Source organism: Lagopus leucura, unplaced genomic scaffold (assembly GCF_019238085.1).
Source record: "Lagopus leucura isolate 7727_CA_CO unplaced genomic scaffold, USGS_WTPT01 Super-Scaffold_100015, whole genome shotgun sequence".
Taxonomy (NCBI): Eukaryota; Metazoa; Chordata; class Aves; order Galliformes; family Phasianidae; genus Lagopus; species Lagopus leucura.
In genome coordinates, this window is record NW_024962269.1 from 7,400,868 (window position 1) to 7,414,995 (window position 14,128).

General features: G+C 43.2%; 2 protein-coding genes and 1 long non-coding RNA gene across 4 annotated transcripts in view; 2 read left to right on the forward strand and 1 right to left on the reverse strand.

The window, feature by feature from the left end:
• The first annotated feature begins 5,056 nt into the window (after window positions 1–5,056).
• CTXN2 (cortexin 2) lies at window positions 5,057–9,944 on the forward strand. 2 transcript variants are annotated; one of them, XM_042875764.1, is made up of 2 exons: window positions 5,057–5,139; window positions 9,490–9,944. In XM_042875764.1, the coding sequence occupies exon 2, from the start codon at window positions 9,544–9,546 to the stop codon at window positions 9,790–9,792; it is 249 nt and encodes an 82-aa protein (XP_042731698.1). In that variant the 5' UTR covers window positions 5,057–5,139; window positions 9,490–9,543; the 3' UTR covers window positions 9,793–9,944. The 2 variants fall into 2 exon arrangements, with proteins under 2 accessions (XP_042731698.1, XP_042731699.1); XM_042875765.1 differs by lacking the exon at window positions 5,057–5,139 and adding an exon at window positions 5,284–8,010.
• LOC122182462 overlaps window positions 5,261–14,128 on the reverse strand; it is a 61,212-nt gene continuing 52,344 nt past the window's right edge. The window contains exons 9-11 of the long non-coding RNA XR_006179813.1: window positions 10,138–10,202; window positions 6,700–6,876; window positions 5,261–5,587 (exon numbers count right to left, since the gene is read on the reverse strand). This is a non-coding gene — a long non-coding RNA (uncharacterized LOC122182462). The remainder of the gene's footprint in view (window positions 5,588–6,699; window positions 6,877–10,137; window positions 10,203–14,128) is intronic.
• The window catches only part of SLC12A1 (solute carrier family 12 member 1), a 47,853-nt gene continuing 45,910 nt past the window's right edge, over window positions 12,186–14,128 (forward strand). Inside the window, exon 1 of the mRNA XM_042875766.1 lies at window positions 12,186–12,330. The gene's annotated coding sequence lies outside the window, so the exon portion shown is untranslated. The remainder of the gene's footprint in view (window positions 12,331–14,128) is intronic.

A 14,128-nucleotide genomic window follows, 5' to 3' on the forward strand; every position in this document is an offset into this window, starting at 1 on the left:
CCAGGCCCGCCCCGCCCAGCGAGGCCCGGCCGTGCTTCTACAGTCCCGTTTCTCGATCACGTCTGGGCAAACGCGGGTATTGGAAATAAATTCTTTCTGAGCTTCCAGGACTCTCTTTTGTCCCTCAGTCCTCACACCGCGTGTTGGTAACACCTGAGATTTTCAAATGCTGTGAAGCCCCCTCCCACATAACCCAGTGAAGGTTAAAAAGTTCACGTTAAAGAGTTCAGCGTTCACACATCAATTAGAAAAATAATGCAGTGTTTGTGACAAACGCAACAACTGAAATAGTTAATTTTTACTTTAAACTGCAATCATTACGTTTTACTGCTCTCGGTTCTACAGGCTGAAAGGAAGCAATTCCCACGCCCAAGTGGCTGCGCTCTGCTATTGAGAGCCCTGCCCAGCTGTGCTCTGCATCTTCAGTGTTGGGACCCCACACTCAGTGGGATCTCAGTGTTGGTTTTAATTTTGTTGGAATTTAAGCCATGATCAACAGCAGTTCAGCAACAATTTCATCAGGTGGCAACTGCAAAAAAAGTTCTATCTTCCTAAAAGTCAGTCTGTACGTGATGTGAGAGAATGGGACTCCTCATATTCACATATTTACATCTTGAGAGTGTTTTCCATGAAAGATTATTTTCAGTTATTGTTCCCACCTATATGATGCATGTATGGTGGAAATATGCATGGCACATATTTTTTCTTGTTTTGTTTGCTATGGCATGAAAACACGCTTAGCATTTTCTAAACCTGTCCCTCCTCTAGAAAACCCTGAGAATTGCTTTTAACAACAAATACACTTCCTAAACCAGTTATCATTTGCAGTTCATTTAAAGATTCCTTTCTGCAAAGCCACAAGTATTTCCAAACCAGTTTGTCTTGCCTAAGACTGCACCTAACATACACTGCTTTACTCCGTGCTTAAAAAAGAAATAAATAACTACTCTGTAAATGAAACCTTCTTTTACAGAGGTGTTTACTACAGGACCCGAAGTAAAACAAATATCTTCCCTAAATGCTCTCTTTTGCAATTAAATACTATCTTCCTAGTCTGGGAAATGTGGTGGTTTTTAACTCCGGAAAAGAAAACATTTTACACTTCAGAAGGGCAAGCTATCAAATGCAACAGCCTGTGTGCCTGCAGGTATCTTCTAGAGACAGAGCAGAGCCCAGCTATTGCACAGCTAGAGCCCACCTACTGCACAGACCTTCACACCTGCAGCTGCGGTGCCAACCGCTGCCTCTCTTGCTCCCTCTCGCAGAGAAGTTTGCCTTCTCTGACTTTCTTCCTCCCCCGACCAGAATAAATCAATAGCACTTACTGACTGAGTTCCCCCAGATAAGAGAGCGTACAGATGCCTGATACAGGAATGAAACTGCATGTTGAGGCTTTAGTTCAGTGTGTTGTATACTCATAACCAGAAAAACAGCGCAGCATCCTATGCCCAGAACTTGGCATCAGTGACAAACGGGAGCCCTGCCCTACTTGATCTGCAAGGATAAAACCACTTTTTCCCTTAGTGGGGGTTTAAATCTTTAAACGATAGATTATCACCATTTTTTCCCTGGTGTTATGCAACCCTTAACCACAGCTTGGGAGCCTAAATCTAATCACCCATTTTTTAAGAAGGCTGCATAACAACATCAGACGATGACAGCAATTTTACTGGTCCTATATTGAAACAATTCACATCACCCCCACTCTCCCCAGATCACTTCTTTAGCTACTGAAATTACTACAGAAAACAAAACTGAGCAATCTGCACGTTGGTCCTTCCTTCCACAACACGTAGTCTATAATGAGGGGCTCAGTGCCCCTCACATACCCATCAGCTTTTCATGGTGAGGCAGGAAATACCTCCTGCAGGTTTAAAGGGAACCCATCCCACCTAAGGCTTTAGAAGCCTCTGCCTTCTCCTTGTTGGCCAGGGGCCTTCTCTGAGCTCAGCGGAGGAGGGACCCAGCCCCCCTCCTGGCCCATCACACCAGGTGGCACTGTTGCTGTTCACTGTATGCACACACCGTTCCACCTTCCCCAACACTAACACTTAACCTGCCTCAGTTTCCGAATCCCTAAACCCTTGTAAGCCCACTCAGATCTTTTACACAGGGAGATTGCTGTGTAGAATTGTTTCTCTGCCTCATTCTTGGCAGTACCCTACATATTCCCAGGACTGCAGGCTGGACATGTAAGCAGCAGATGTAGTCAGTATCTGGTAAAAGCACAGCTTTTGGAGGAAACAAACAAGCAAACAAACGAAAAAGCCACCATGGTAGAACAAAGGTGTTCATCCTTTTTAAAACATTAAGAACCCTGGAATAAATTATGTAAAATATTTGCCATCTGCAATTCTGTTCAATGCATGCATTTCTATATAACCATTTTTCAGTGCCCTCCCCCAACTCTATTACTGCTTTTATCTCCCCCATATATTATTGTCTTCAGCTGATAAATTTCTCATGAACTTGTTTACACTTGCTTGAATTTGCTGATGAGGGGAGTTGTGAATTGATGTGTTTTTAACGATACTTCTGCACAATGCTCTTCAGTGGCTCTACCCTTCCGTGAGCCTGTTTTGAATCTCTAGAGGATTTGTTTGTTTGTGAAGGAACACTCAGAAAGCTCTTTGAAGCTATGGGGAAAAGGTGCTACAATGGAGTTAGTTATCCTTCAAAATAGTTACATTTCATTGACGCACCACTCAAACGATCCTTAAACACTAAGAAGTCCTAACACACAGTAGCTCAAAGAGCTCCCTATTGCCTTTTCCTCCTTGGCACCCACTTGGCTTTAAGCGGCCGGCCTAAAATTAGTCAGTTCCATTTGTGGGGGCAATGTACCAAATCACTGATGATAACATCTCTCTTTCTGTTTGAGGGCTCCCCATTGAAAACACACTTGACACTCCCTAACATAAGGATCAAATCAATCTGAAATATGACTGAAGTCATTGATAACAGTTGTTATTCTGCTGAACACACGGATGGGCGTGGTAAAGAAGCAGAAAGTGAAAAGTAGCGAATGCTCCATTTGTCTCAGAATGCTCCATGGGCACATACACTGCTATCTCATTTGCCTTCTGTCTGGATCCTAATGAGAAAAAATTAGTGATCCTTAAGTGAAAGAAAGGATGAAATACAGGAATAAATTAAGTTATTCCATTGCTTCTTCTGTTTTAAAATGTATCAGCACGAACAAAAAAACAAATGACCAACAGCAACAAAAAAAATGTTATCTGTCTGATGACAACTGGCAGCAGAAGGAGACTCATTCTCTGTCTGTGGCTGCCAGCTTCTGTTCCACCTTCATATCCACGAAAAGTGGATCTTCAGCACAACTGAAAGCTCTTTTAAATTGAACAGTGAGTATCAGATTCCCAAAAATGATCACGCGATTTCAACAACTTCTGCCATACAAGAGAAACAGTGACTTCACAGTCTAAAAAACAAAAACAAAAAACCAAACACAAAATCTCTTAAATTCACCTCTATAAGAATAATGACAGAAAAATATAATACATTTAAGGGCAGGAAGATACTACAACTCAATCTTTTCCAGGAGAAAAGGCCTACTTACAGGAAGGTTCTCCAAATACAGCAATGCTCAATGATTATCAGGAAAAAATGGATACCTGCCACTCTCCCAAACTAGTTGTGTTAGGTGGGGATAGGGTGGACGGGGGCCTTGTGTCTTTGCCAATCCCCACATCCCAAACCATGGCCATTCCTCTTTAGCAAGAGATCTTCATGGGCCCCAAGTTAATCAGGGACAAGGCTAAAAAAGAAATCTAGAGCTCATTAGGAACAGAAGAGGCTCCTTATATACATATTCTGAAAGCACAGTCATACCATTTGAAACGATCTATTTATAAGCTCTTCATGGGTCTTTAAATATGAGAGGCACTTCAAAAATTAGCTTGGCTTGTAATTTCAGCAACAGACATTGTTTACCAAATTACTGACACTGCAACATTAGATGATCAAACTAGCAATCATTAGTGAGCGCACGGCTAACCATCCGTTTAACCATTGGTTCTACCAGAGGGACACAGCATGCTTTGAGACTGGCCAGTGCTGAACTGCAGGCACAACAGTGCAATCAGCTATTAAAATGCCTGGTAACGCAAAACTTTTTTCCCAGTGTGTATTAGGATAAAAGAGACTTAACCTCTCGTAGTGTTGTTGCATGCAGTAAGAAACACGTGGGGTTTTCAAATTATTTTCTGCAGAACAAATTCTTCCAACGGTTCTACAGCAGCCTTCAACAAATCTCTTCGTGCCTGGCACTAAATACAGTGCCGTCTCACCGGCCCACGTGCACCCATCCAGGGCATCCAAATAGTGCATCACTATCATTTAAAAACAGATTTGCTGTTTATTAGTGCAATACACAGATCCAGCTTTGGGAAAATAAATCCTCTTTCCTTATCCACCTTAAACACCTGCTGCCGCCGCAAACCGAAGCCTCTTTAATACACAATCAGCATCAGCTAAACGCGGCTAATGAAAGGCTATAAAGCGAGAGCCAGGCTGCGGCCCCAGCCGTATGTCGCCACATGTTCCGCACTTTAATCGTTATTACCGCCGAAGCTGCAGGGAGGGACCGAGCCCTCGCCGCAGGACGCGGCGGCGGCGGATGGAAGAGGCGTTCGGCCCCCGCGCACCGCGACTCGGCGGCGCTCCTCGCCGCCCGCGCGGGCTCCACAGGTCGCAGGGCTCCCGGCTGCTGCGGCACCGCAGCCTGAGCGCGGGGAGGGCCGCCCCCGCAGGGCGCCGCTTACCGATGCGCCGCACGTAGTGCTTTGCAGGAAGTTTCCACGCTCCCCGGTTTAATCCGCGCGAGGGGGGTCGGAGGGGAGCGCCAACGGGCCGAACGGCGATGGAAGGGGGCGGGCGGCGAGGAGGAGGCGGCGGCGGCCGCCTTTAATTTTTTAACGAGGGCGGCTCGAGCGGCACCCGGCGGGGTCGCGGCGCCGGGCGGCGAGGGGGAACGCGGCCGAGCCGCCCCCGCCGCCCGGGACTCCGCGCAGCCCCAGCGGCCGGAGCAGTGCCAGCCGTCGGGGCTCCCACCTGGGCTTCGGCCGGCCGGGCCCGGAGCTCCGCCGTCCGCCACCATGGGCAACGCGGAGGAGACGGGTCGGTAGCGCGGGCGGTTCGGCGGGGCCGGGCGGGGCAGGGCGGCGGGGCTGTGCCGGCGGGGGCCGTGCCGGCGGCCGAGAGCCCCGGGCTGCGGGCGGCGCCCCGGGGGGAACGCGGAGCCGGAGAAAGTAGGGGCTGCGCAGGCTGCGCATGGAGCGGCGGGTGCTCGGTGTCCTGCGGTTCTTGTAGCCTGCATGCCCCAGGGAAACAGGTAGCGGTTTTCCACGTTCGCAAGTTAAAGGTGGCACCGGTGAACGTTTTATTTTCTTGCCTCTGTTATCTGGACCTTGGCCGCATATCCGTGAATTCACAGCACAATGCATAGCGCAGGGTCTCTTGTTCCTTGGAGACTCCAGGCTTGTCTATCTACTAAGGATAAAATCTCATTTCTGCAATTCATTGCTTGCCTGGAAGCTGCAAATGTCACTGCCCAGCTGCTGCTTCTCTGCAGGAGAATGCAGTTTATGTGGAAAAGTGTCGTTTCTACCCTGAATTACATGCTGCAAAAACACTGCATGTCGGGGGGTGCTTTGATACACTCACACAAAAGTTAAATGTGCTCCATTTGCTGGGCATCGGTGCCCTGGCCTTCCCACCTTACACCCACCTGTCTGCTGCCTCAGAAACCTCACCCTGAGCAAGCAGTTTTCTCCCCAGCAATGTACAGAACACAGGCATGCAGCATGTGCATGAACATGGCAGGTTGGCTGTGTGCTCAGAGCTGCTTCTGCAGCATTTCTGGCCATGCATTGTTAACTCAGTTTGGATCCCTTGGAAAATTCCAAATTCATGCTGATCTCTATTTCATTTGGTCTTCTTCGTTGATAATCTTCTTACCCTACCACCTCCTATGCCCAATTCCTGAAATTCGGTTTCTTTGACCAAGTAGTTGAGCACAAAAATGCCAGTTTCTGTCCCTAAGCACACAAACACCTTTTCAAGTTACATTTGCTGTCGCTCAGAAACGTAGACCTTGGACTGAAACTATTTGAAGTGCCTTTAGAATGACCAGCGTCAGCAGCTGGACCTGCAGCACATCTAAAGGGAGAACAGATGGCAACTGATTTAGTGAATTCTGTAACACACTCTGGTTTATGAACTGAGTTTTCAGGACCTGAGGCTTAATCCTGCCAATGGGATGAATGCTTCCAGTTTGAGCAGCTGTCAAAGGTACTCCTTTACACTACTGAGCCACTACAAAACAAAACAAAACCAAAAAATCACCAACCAAACCAGAACCCCAAGGGGGTTCTGTGGGAGAAAGGATGAAACTCAAAACATAAGGGAAATTCCTGCCTTTCTCAGGATAGTCCAGAATTATTTAATCTTCTCAGTGTCTCTCAAAACATGAGGATCTGAAAAAGGTGACCAAAGAGCTGGGACTGGGAATCTCAATCAACACCAAACACTGGCAGAGTTGGTCTGGAGATCCACTAGACTAGTAAGAGTTTCAACAGTTTTCTTCCAGCTGACTCTCCGTGCATAATGCCATGGTATTGCTGTTCATCCCACACATGTACAGCCAGCATCCCCAGCTCACACCTCCATTCCCCTTACCTTAATGGTCTCTGTGCCAAGCTATTTTCCTCATTGCTATTTTCTCTTAGACTCGCTGTTCCAGCCTCACAAGGGCCTCCTCCAATGGCCTTTCTACTCACAGCAAGATGTTAAGGAGCCTTTCTTTATGCCAGTGTTTTTATATGGGCAGTAAATCAAAGGACGAGTGGTCTTCACCTATAAAAAAGTCAGGAGACATCAGTCTGAAGCCAGCCCCTACAAAATGACTCTGCAGATTCTAACTGATTTAATGCCTGTCCCCATCACATTGCCCTAGAGGTTATCTTCAAGAATTTTTGGATGCAGGCCATGTTAGTTAGCATTCACAGTCTTCTGACTCATGATTTGACACACACTCTGCAGCAACTGAAAGGATATCTGACTAACTGGGAGAGGACATCTAACCTGTATGCAGCACTGAAGTGTGAAAACAATGGAAGTGCACTCAAGGTCAATTTGGTACCACAGTTTTGGGGATATGTAATTAGAGCAGAATGTTCTGTGAACTTTAAAGCTTCAATTACAAGTTATGAAATTCAGGACAGGGGAAAGAAGCACACAAAGCCGTGTACTGGAGTTTCCCAGATCTCATTTCCCCAGGAAGAAAATACCCACTGTTTTCTCATGCAGCCATTTCAGACAAACTCTTGCCAAGTAAAACTAAGACAACCACTCCATGTCAGTCAAACCTTGCAGAGATTTGTCCCACAGTGTCTGATAAACAAACAAATCCAGCTAATTTAAGTGCATAACCTGCAAAATGAGTGTGACATTTCCCAGGATCCAGCTCCAATGTAGGGCTCCCCATGGCCATCCCTAAGATTTTTTCTATGTACCTTTCAAGATAGCAATTCTCTGCTGTTTTTTCATTTGTTTTTAGTTGTGGTGTTGTTTTGTTTGGGTTATTTGATCTGGGGGGAGGTGTGAGCTCTGTCTTCCTCAGCATCTACATTTCATTTTCCCATACAAGCCTTTCATTTAGTTTTTATAATCCAGTGTCTTAGGAATTCTGGAAGGATAACTTTTCTTGACTGGCTCTTGTTCAAATCAACTGACTTCTGACACCAATTTGTGATATTTTTTCTGCACAAGGTCAGACTTACAGAAAAACTGGAAGGATAAACAATGAAAACCTGTGCAGCATGTGCTATTATATTTCCAGAAAGTAAATATTGATTACTGTTGACATTACTTCTCTTGTAGGCTATATCCAGATCTTTTCCTCAACTTAACAGGAATTAAAACAGTGTTGACCCAAAGGGCAGAATGTCATTCAAAAGAAGGATCACATACAGCTCTATAGAATAGACGGTTTGTATGCTCTAGAAAATGTATACAGAAAGTAAAAGAAAATCACACTATTTAATACCTATGTTGAGGATCAATGCCTAAAGAGAAGAACAAAGAGTTGTGTCCCATCCTTTTCATCTTTGTTTTAAAGTTTGCATTCTTTAAGATGACATGTACAAAAATCCCACCAATTTCTGAAGTAAGAAAGGAGACATACACAACGTAAAAGTTTTGCCTGTTTTGATATTCTCAGGAATACTAAATCTTGTTTTTACTTCTGTTGCTATTAATTCTAGACTTAGTCAAGATATGGCTATAGTGCAGCATCGAGTAGAGATACTGGAGCTCTCTTTGAACTGGCTAGGGCAGGTACCAGTATCAGTGTAGTCATGGCAGCACAGAGCTTCCAGTGGCCTAATTACTCTGCCAAGAAATAAATGGATGCCTGGAAATCCCTGGGGAAGGAGGTGGTTGAATTGTTAACAAAAAGAGTTTTCCCCTGAGGCATGTTAGTTAAATAGGTGTTAACAAGAGCCAAAAATCCCCAAGCTCTAGCCTTAGAATAAAAATGCCTTTGTCCTTTGGTAGGTATGATGTCCCAGGCCTTCCAATCTTCCTGCTGTCTATTGAGACTTAAGAGAGAGGGGATTTCAGTATCTGACAGAACACCCAAAATAAAGCAAAACAGCTTCCTCTGCCTCCCCTCCCGCCCCCCAACTTAAATCTATACATCAGATCACCTTAAAGCTATAAAAACAAAAGTATTTCATGTCTGGAAATACACAAAAGTCTCCTGGTGGTGATGGCAGGGTGGGTCAATCCCCTGAGCTCAGCACATTCTAAGCTCAACTGTTTCAACAGTGTATGCCCCTAGGCACGCTTGGATCACATAAGAGTGGTACCCACTGCATGGACGTGTGTAGAGGAAGGTAAAGGAGCAGTTCTACCAATATATTCACTTCCAATTCCTGCATAGCTCAAAATGGAGCCCAAGACTAGAACTGCACACACCATTTTATTTTGCAAGTCATACCTATTTATTTAGATTTCTAAGCTAAATTACATGACCAAAATTCATACTATTTGGCTGAAATTCCCTTTGAGATCAATATGAGTTTAAGGACTAGATTAAGGACTGAGGTAAAGCCATTCCAGAAAATGTATTAGTTTATCCAGGCAGATACCTTGTGAGTATTGTCTAATTAAAATCTGCAGGCTTATGCCCAGTCTGACAAAATGCTATTTGCAACAGCCATGTGTGAGATCATTGTGTTGAGGAGATAGAACGCCAGAAAATTGTGAGTCTGCTGTTAGTAAGTGGATGGTACGTAGGAGCTGAAAGTTTCAATTTTATCACATTAACTTAAATGTGAAAAAAAAAAAACAAAAACAACAGGACACTACAAAAATCCAAGCTGTTTTTGATTTCAAACTGTTCATATGCCACAGAGCTCAGACATACACACCCCATTTAGTAACTGATTTCACTTTTCTATGCAGGCAAAGAAGCAATAGAGGTGAAAATCCCACAGAGTCACCAAGATGTGATGTCCAATGATGAGCAGTAATTACTGCGGCAACACTTCAGCCAGCATGAGCGTCAGTGAAATGTCTGCCTTCCCTCTGACTTTGGAGCAAAAAACTGGTTTTGCCTTTGTGGGGATTTTGTGTGTTTTCTTAGGACTTCTAATTATCAGATGCTTCAAAATCTTGCTAGACCCCTACAGTAGTATGCCTTCTTCAACATGGGAAGATGAAGTCGAGGGGTTGGATAAAGGGACCTTTGAATATGCTCTTGCATGAAAAGTCACATGATATCCTGCCTTAAATTTGATGTTGATTTCATTTTGGAAACCAACTGTTGGTACATTTGTTACATATGCATACGTACATTTTGGAGATGTGTTGGTATCTGTGGCATTCATTTTGTTAAATAAATGTTTATTGCAAACTCAGAAGTAGCCCATTTGTATGTGTTATATTGCTGAGATGAGAGGAGAATCAACTGCTAACTCAATTCTTGTCTCTCAAGAAGAGAATGTGCTGTACTAATTACTGTTTGTAAGGAACCTGTACTTTGCAACTCCTGAGTGAAACATTTAAGTGGTCTCCTGCAAACAATTCATACTTCTATTTCCTCCCACTCACCTGACAGTATGTCTTGATGGAACAGGTCTTCCTTCTATTCTACAGCAGTGGAAAGACAAATGGAACTAGTGGAAAGGAAACAAACATCATTAAAAATATTTTGTATTCTACACATGCAGTATTTCAAAGTACATTACCTACTCAAAAGTCCAGTAGGAATTAAGAACACCACAGTTCTACTCTCCCAGTGTCAGGGAGTTAAAAACTTAAGGTGAAAGAGACCAAGTAAACATTATGCAACTAACCTGATAATCCTACTGAACTGGTCAAAGCGTGTCAATTTTTACTCTCCTTGGGTACAGAAGATCTGGAACTTCACCTGTTGTACTATTAGTTGCAATCTGTTCTGTCTGGTTAATAGCTCCCAGTAGTAATTAGACCAACTTGTCAAGGCAAACAGAGACACTCACACTGCACATACTCACTTGCGCCCAGGGTCCAAGAGCTACGTGCAAATCTTTGTACCCTCTGGCTCCTCTCCTCAGCTTTTTCTTTTCATTGTGCTCCTACATCTGTGCACAGCGTATAATCTTGAGTGTCAAATGGGAAAACTGGTCACAGGAAATCTTATCAAGACAGAAGAACTGACAGTGAAAGTGGAGACTAAAACCACAAGGTCACCCTCAAATACACAGCTGTTTAGCAAGTATGATAGTACTTGACAGAAATACAATTTCACTTTTAAGAAAGTTGTCAACAAAATTTTAAGCACTGCCACCTTTGCTAAACAGCTCTCTTTGCAACAAGCAGTAAAGACAGAAACCAGTTACAGAGATTGGTTTCTTTTGCACATAATACACATGCAAAATACATGTGGTTCCTTTTGCTGTGTATATTAGGCAGAGGCAGCCAGTGAAACAGTGAACCTCAAATGCCATTTGGAACATGAAATACCAGATTGCACAGGGAAGGACACAATCTCCTGTCTGAAGAACAATAGGTACAGGCAACACCTATCAGCACTGGCTTATCTAAATTATAAATAATTGTATGAATGCAAGAGCTTTAAAACTGCTTCAGAGTCTGACAAAGAAAAAAGTGCCAGACTCTCAGAGATTCAGTATATTGCATTTATCCTAGTTAATTTAACCATAAAACCAAAGGCAGATACTGATATGCCGTTTCACATGATCTGTTCTGCTAGATAGGATCATCCACTGCAGTGACCTGACACTGTCATTCTTTTTACATACACCTAATCAGCAAAGCTGAGCTCTGTGCTGTCAGGTTAGCATGCTGAAGATACTTAAGTTATCTGGGATAAATATAGTTCAGTTATCTCTAAACTACATGGCAAGTACAGCAAACATACCTGAAGAACCCCACTACTTACTGACTTCTTCTGTTTTTGACCCTAATCTGTTGCTGAAAGCAATTACCAAATTTCCTTATGATTAAAAAGCTTTGCCATTTCTTTCTTGTCTTCCCTGTATCCCTGAAAAACATCAGTGCCAACCTTCCCAGAAGAAATGCACAAAACCTAATTTTTCAAAGGCTTTCCTTAAGTATACAGAGTAAAACTTTCAGCAGGGCTAGGAGTAATTAGCTCAAAACCACATGTGGGACAAGGAAACCCACCAGCGTCTCTTAAAGAGCACAGGAGGGATCCCAGTGACTTCACGGAGCCTCTTGTGCATAAATGCACTCTGAGCATTTTATAAATTCTTGCTATCTGCACTACAACATATGCACGGCTGAAAAATAAGATTATGATCTGTGCACAGCATCGGACATGGCGGGGAGGGAAATGGAGATAACAGAAGTATTTTTGGGCCCCCTTGGAAATTTTGCAATACCATAAAGCCAGTAATTGTAATGGATAGGTACATTTGCTGGTTAATAGTTAACAAGCTAGAATGCTTCTCTAAATCACCATCTAGAAATGTTTTGAAAGTAAGGGATTGGGCAGTTTATTCAATATATTAAGCAGAAGAAAAACCTGACCAATAAGGCACAGTCTGAAACACTTAAAAGTGAGGGACATGCTATATGCATGAATAAAAGAAGCAGCTTGTCCTTCCCAAAAAACACAAGGTTGAGTGGCAAGTTAAATTATCCTGAATAAGGTAAATCTGATAATTTTTGAATAATGATAGAATATCAAATGTAAAATTAATGGCAAGTAACAGTTGAGAGACTTCTGGAAATACACTGTGGAAAACATCAAGTATTATTTTCAAGAACAGCAGAAAGGTAAGAAGTTTTATTTTCCTAGCCAAACAGTAACATTATGGAAATAAGACAGTGATATTACAGTTATTTTATTTGGTAGCAAAAGTCTCATTGCCATCAAATAATTGTGATTTCACTCAGTCACGGGGACAGAAACAAACTTAATTTCACTGACCTTAGTGACAAAAGATTTGTTTTCACTCTTTCATGCCTGAAGATGAAACACATTCTTACAATTTTAAAAGGTTGAAGGAATACTGTGATGAGAAATGTGTAATTATGGTAATAATAACAATGCGGATCATCCAAAAGCAGAAGTGAAAGGAATTCAATAAATGTAACGCGTTGCTGTGAAACTTACAAAATGTTAAGCAGGAAAAGTAACAGAAATATGAGAGGGTTGTAAAGTGCTTGCATTGCAGGGAGGTTACAGCAGATTGTCATTTATAGCTGATGGAAGAAGGGAGGAAATACGCCTTAGCTGTACCTCACACTGAAGTTGGAGGACATCTGATTATCTGTTCTTCAAATTATCATTTTGATACACGATTTTAGACAAAAATACACATTGCCAAGGTCTAAATATCAACACAGTGTTTTATCTTGCAATGCCAGAGCCAAATGCATTTCACAAAATCATAGAAAATTTTAAATTGGAAGCAATATCTTGAGGGTTCCTAGTCCAACCTCTTGCTGAAAGTACGAAATTCTAAACGAATTATTCTAATGGGCTTGTTTACCCAGATTTTCAGTTCACATATTATTTTTATAGATATATTTTTAGAGCTTTCTGCTATTATGCAAACTTGCAAATTTTCAATATCTAAATAGGCTTTTAGTTAGTTTTAGTCAGAACAGGCCGAAACTGTTAGACCCAGACTCCTATTGAATTATACAGGTCAATACAATCACACTCTTGTGTCTCCTTTGAAAAACATTTGAAAACATATACATTGCCATTGCTTTCTATATAATCTGAGTTTCTCGAAAACAACAGGTGATGCATGCCACTCCAGGGCCATGTAGGCCATCCCACATGCTGCAGTGATACTTCACCAATTAAAGGCCTTAAATATTAGCACCCCTTTTGTTCTTGGGGTTTTTGTTTATTTATTTGCTTGTTTTTGAGGGATCTGAATGGAAAAGTGGAGGTGGGAAGCAGATAGTGCAGGTATTACGTGTTACAGACTGCCATTCAGAGGGACCTAGACAGGCTAGGCAAACGAGTCAACAGGAATCTCGTGACATTCACCAAGGACAAATGCAAGTCCTGCACCTGGGACAGCAATCCCCTGCATTGTAGGGGATGGGACCTCACTGGCAGGTAGCAGCACCGCAGGCAGTGACTGATGAGCCTGCACAGTCAGCAACATGCCCTGAGAGCAATGAAAGCAGTGTCCTGGGCTGTTTTAACAGGACCATAGCTGGCAGACCAAGCGCAGTGATCATTCCCCTCTTTTACACACTCATCAATCTGCACCTGAAAGCCAGCTTCTAGGTTTGTTTACCTGTCCCCTGCAATTCCCCATGTAAGAGAGAACATAGAAAACCTGCACGCATCACATGGGGAGCTTCTAGCAGAGTCAGGGGCAGGAACATAAAGAAACTGGGCTTGTTTAGCCAGAAGAAAATGTATTAATGTATTGCGCAGCCCCAGTACCTATGGAGAGGTTACCGACAAGGCACACCAAGGCTCTTCCTGAAGTACACAGCAGGAGAGTGAGAGGTGACGGTCGTGAAGTAATGCACAGAAGGTTCTAACTGGGTGCACATGAAAAAATCACGACAGGACAAATGAGTATTAGAATAGCTGCCCTCA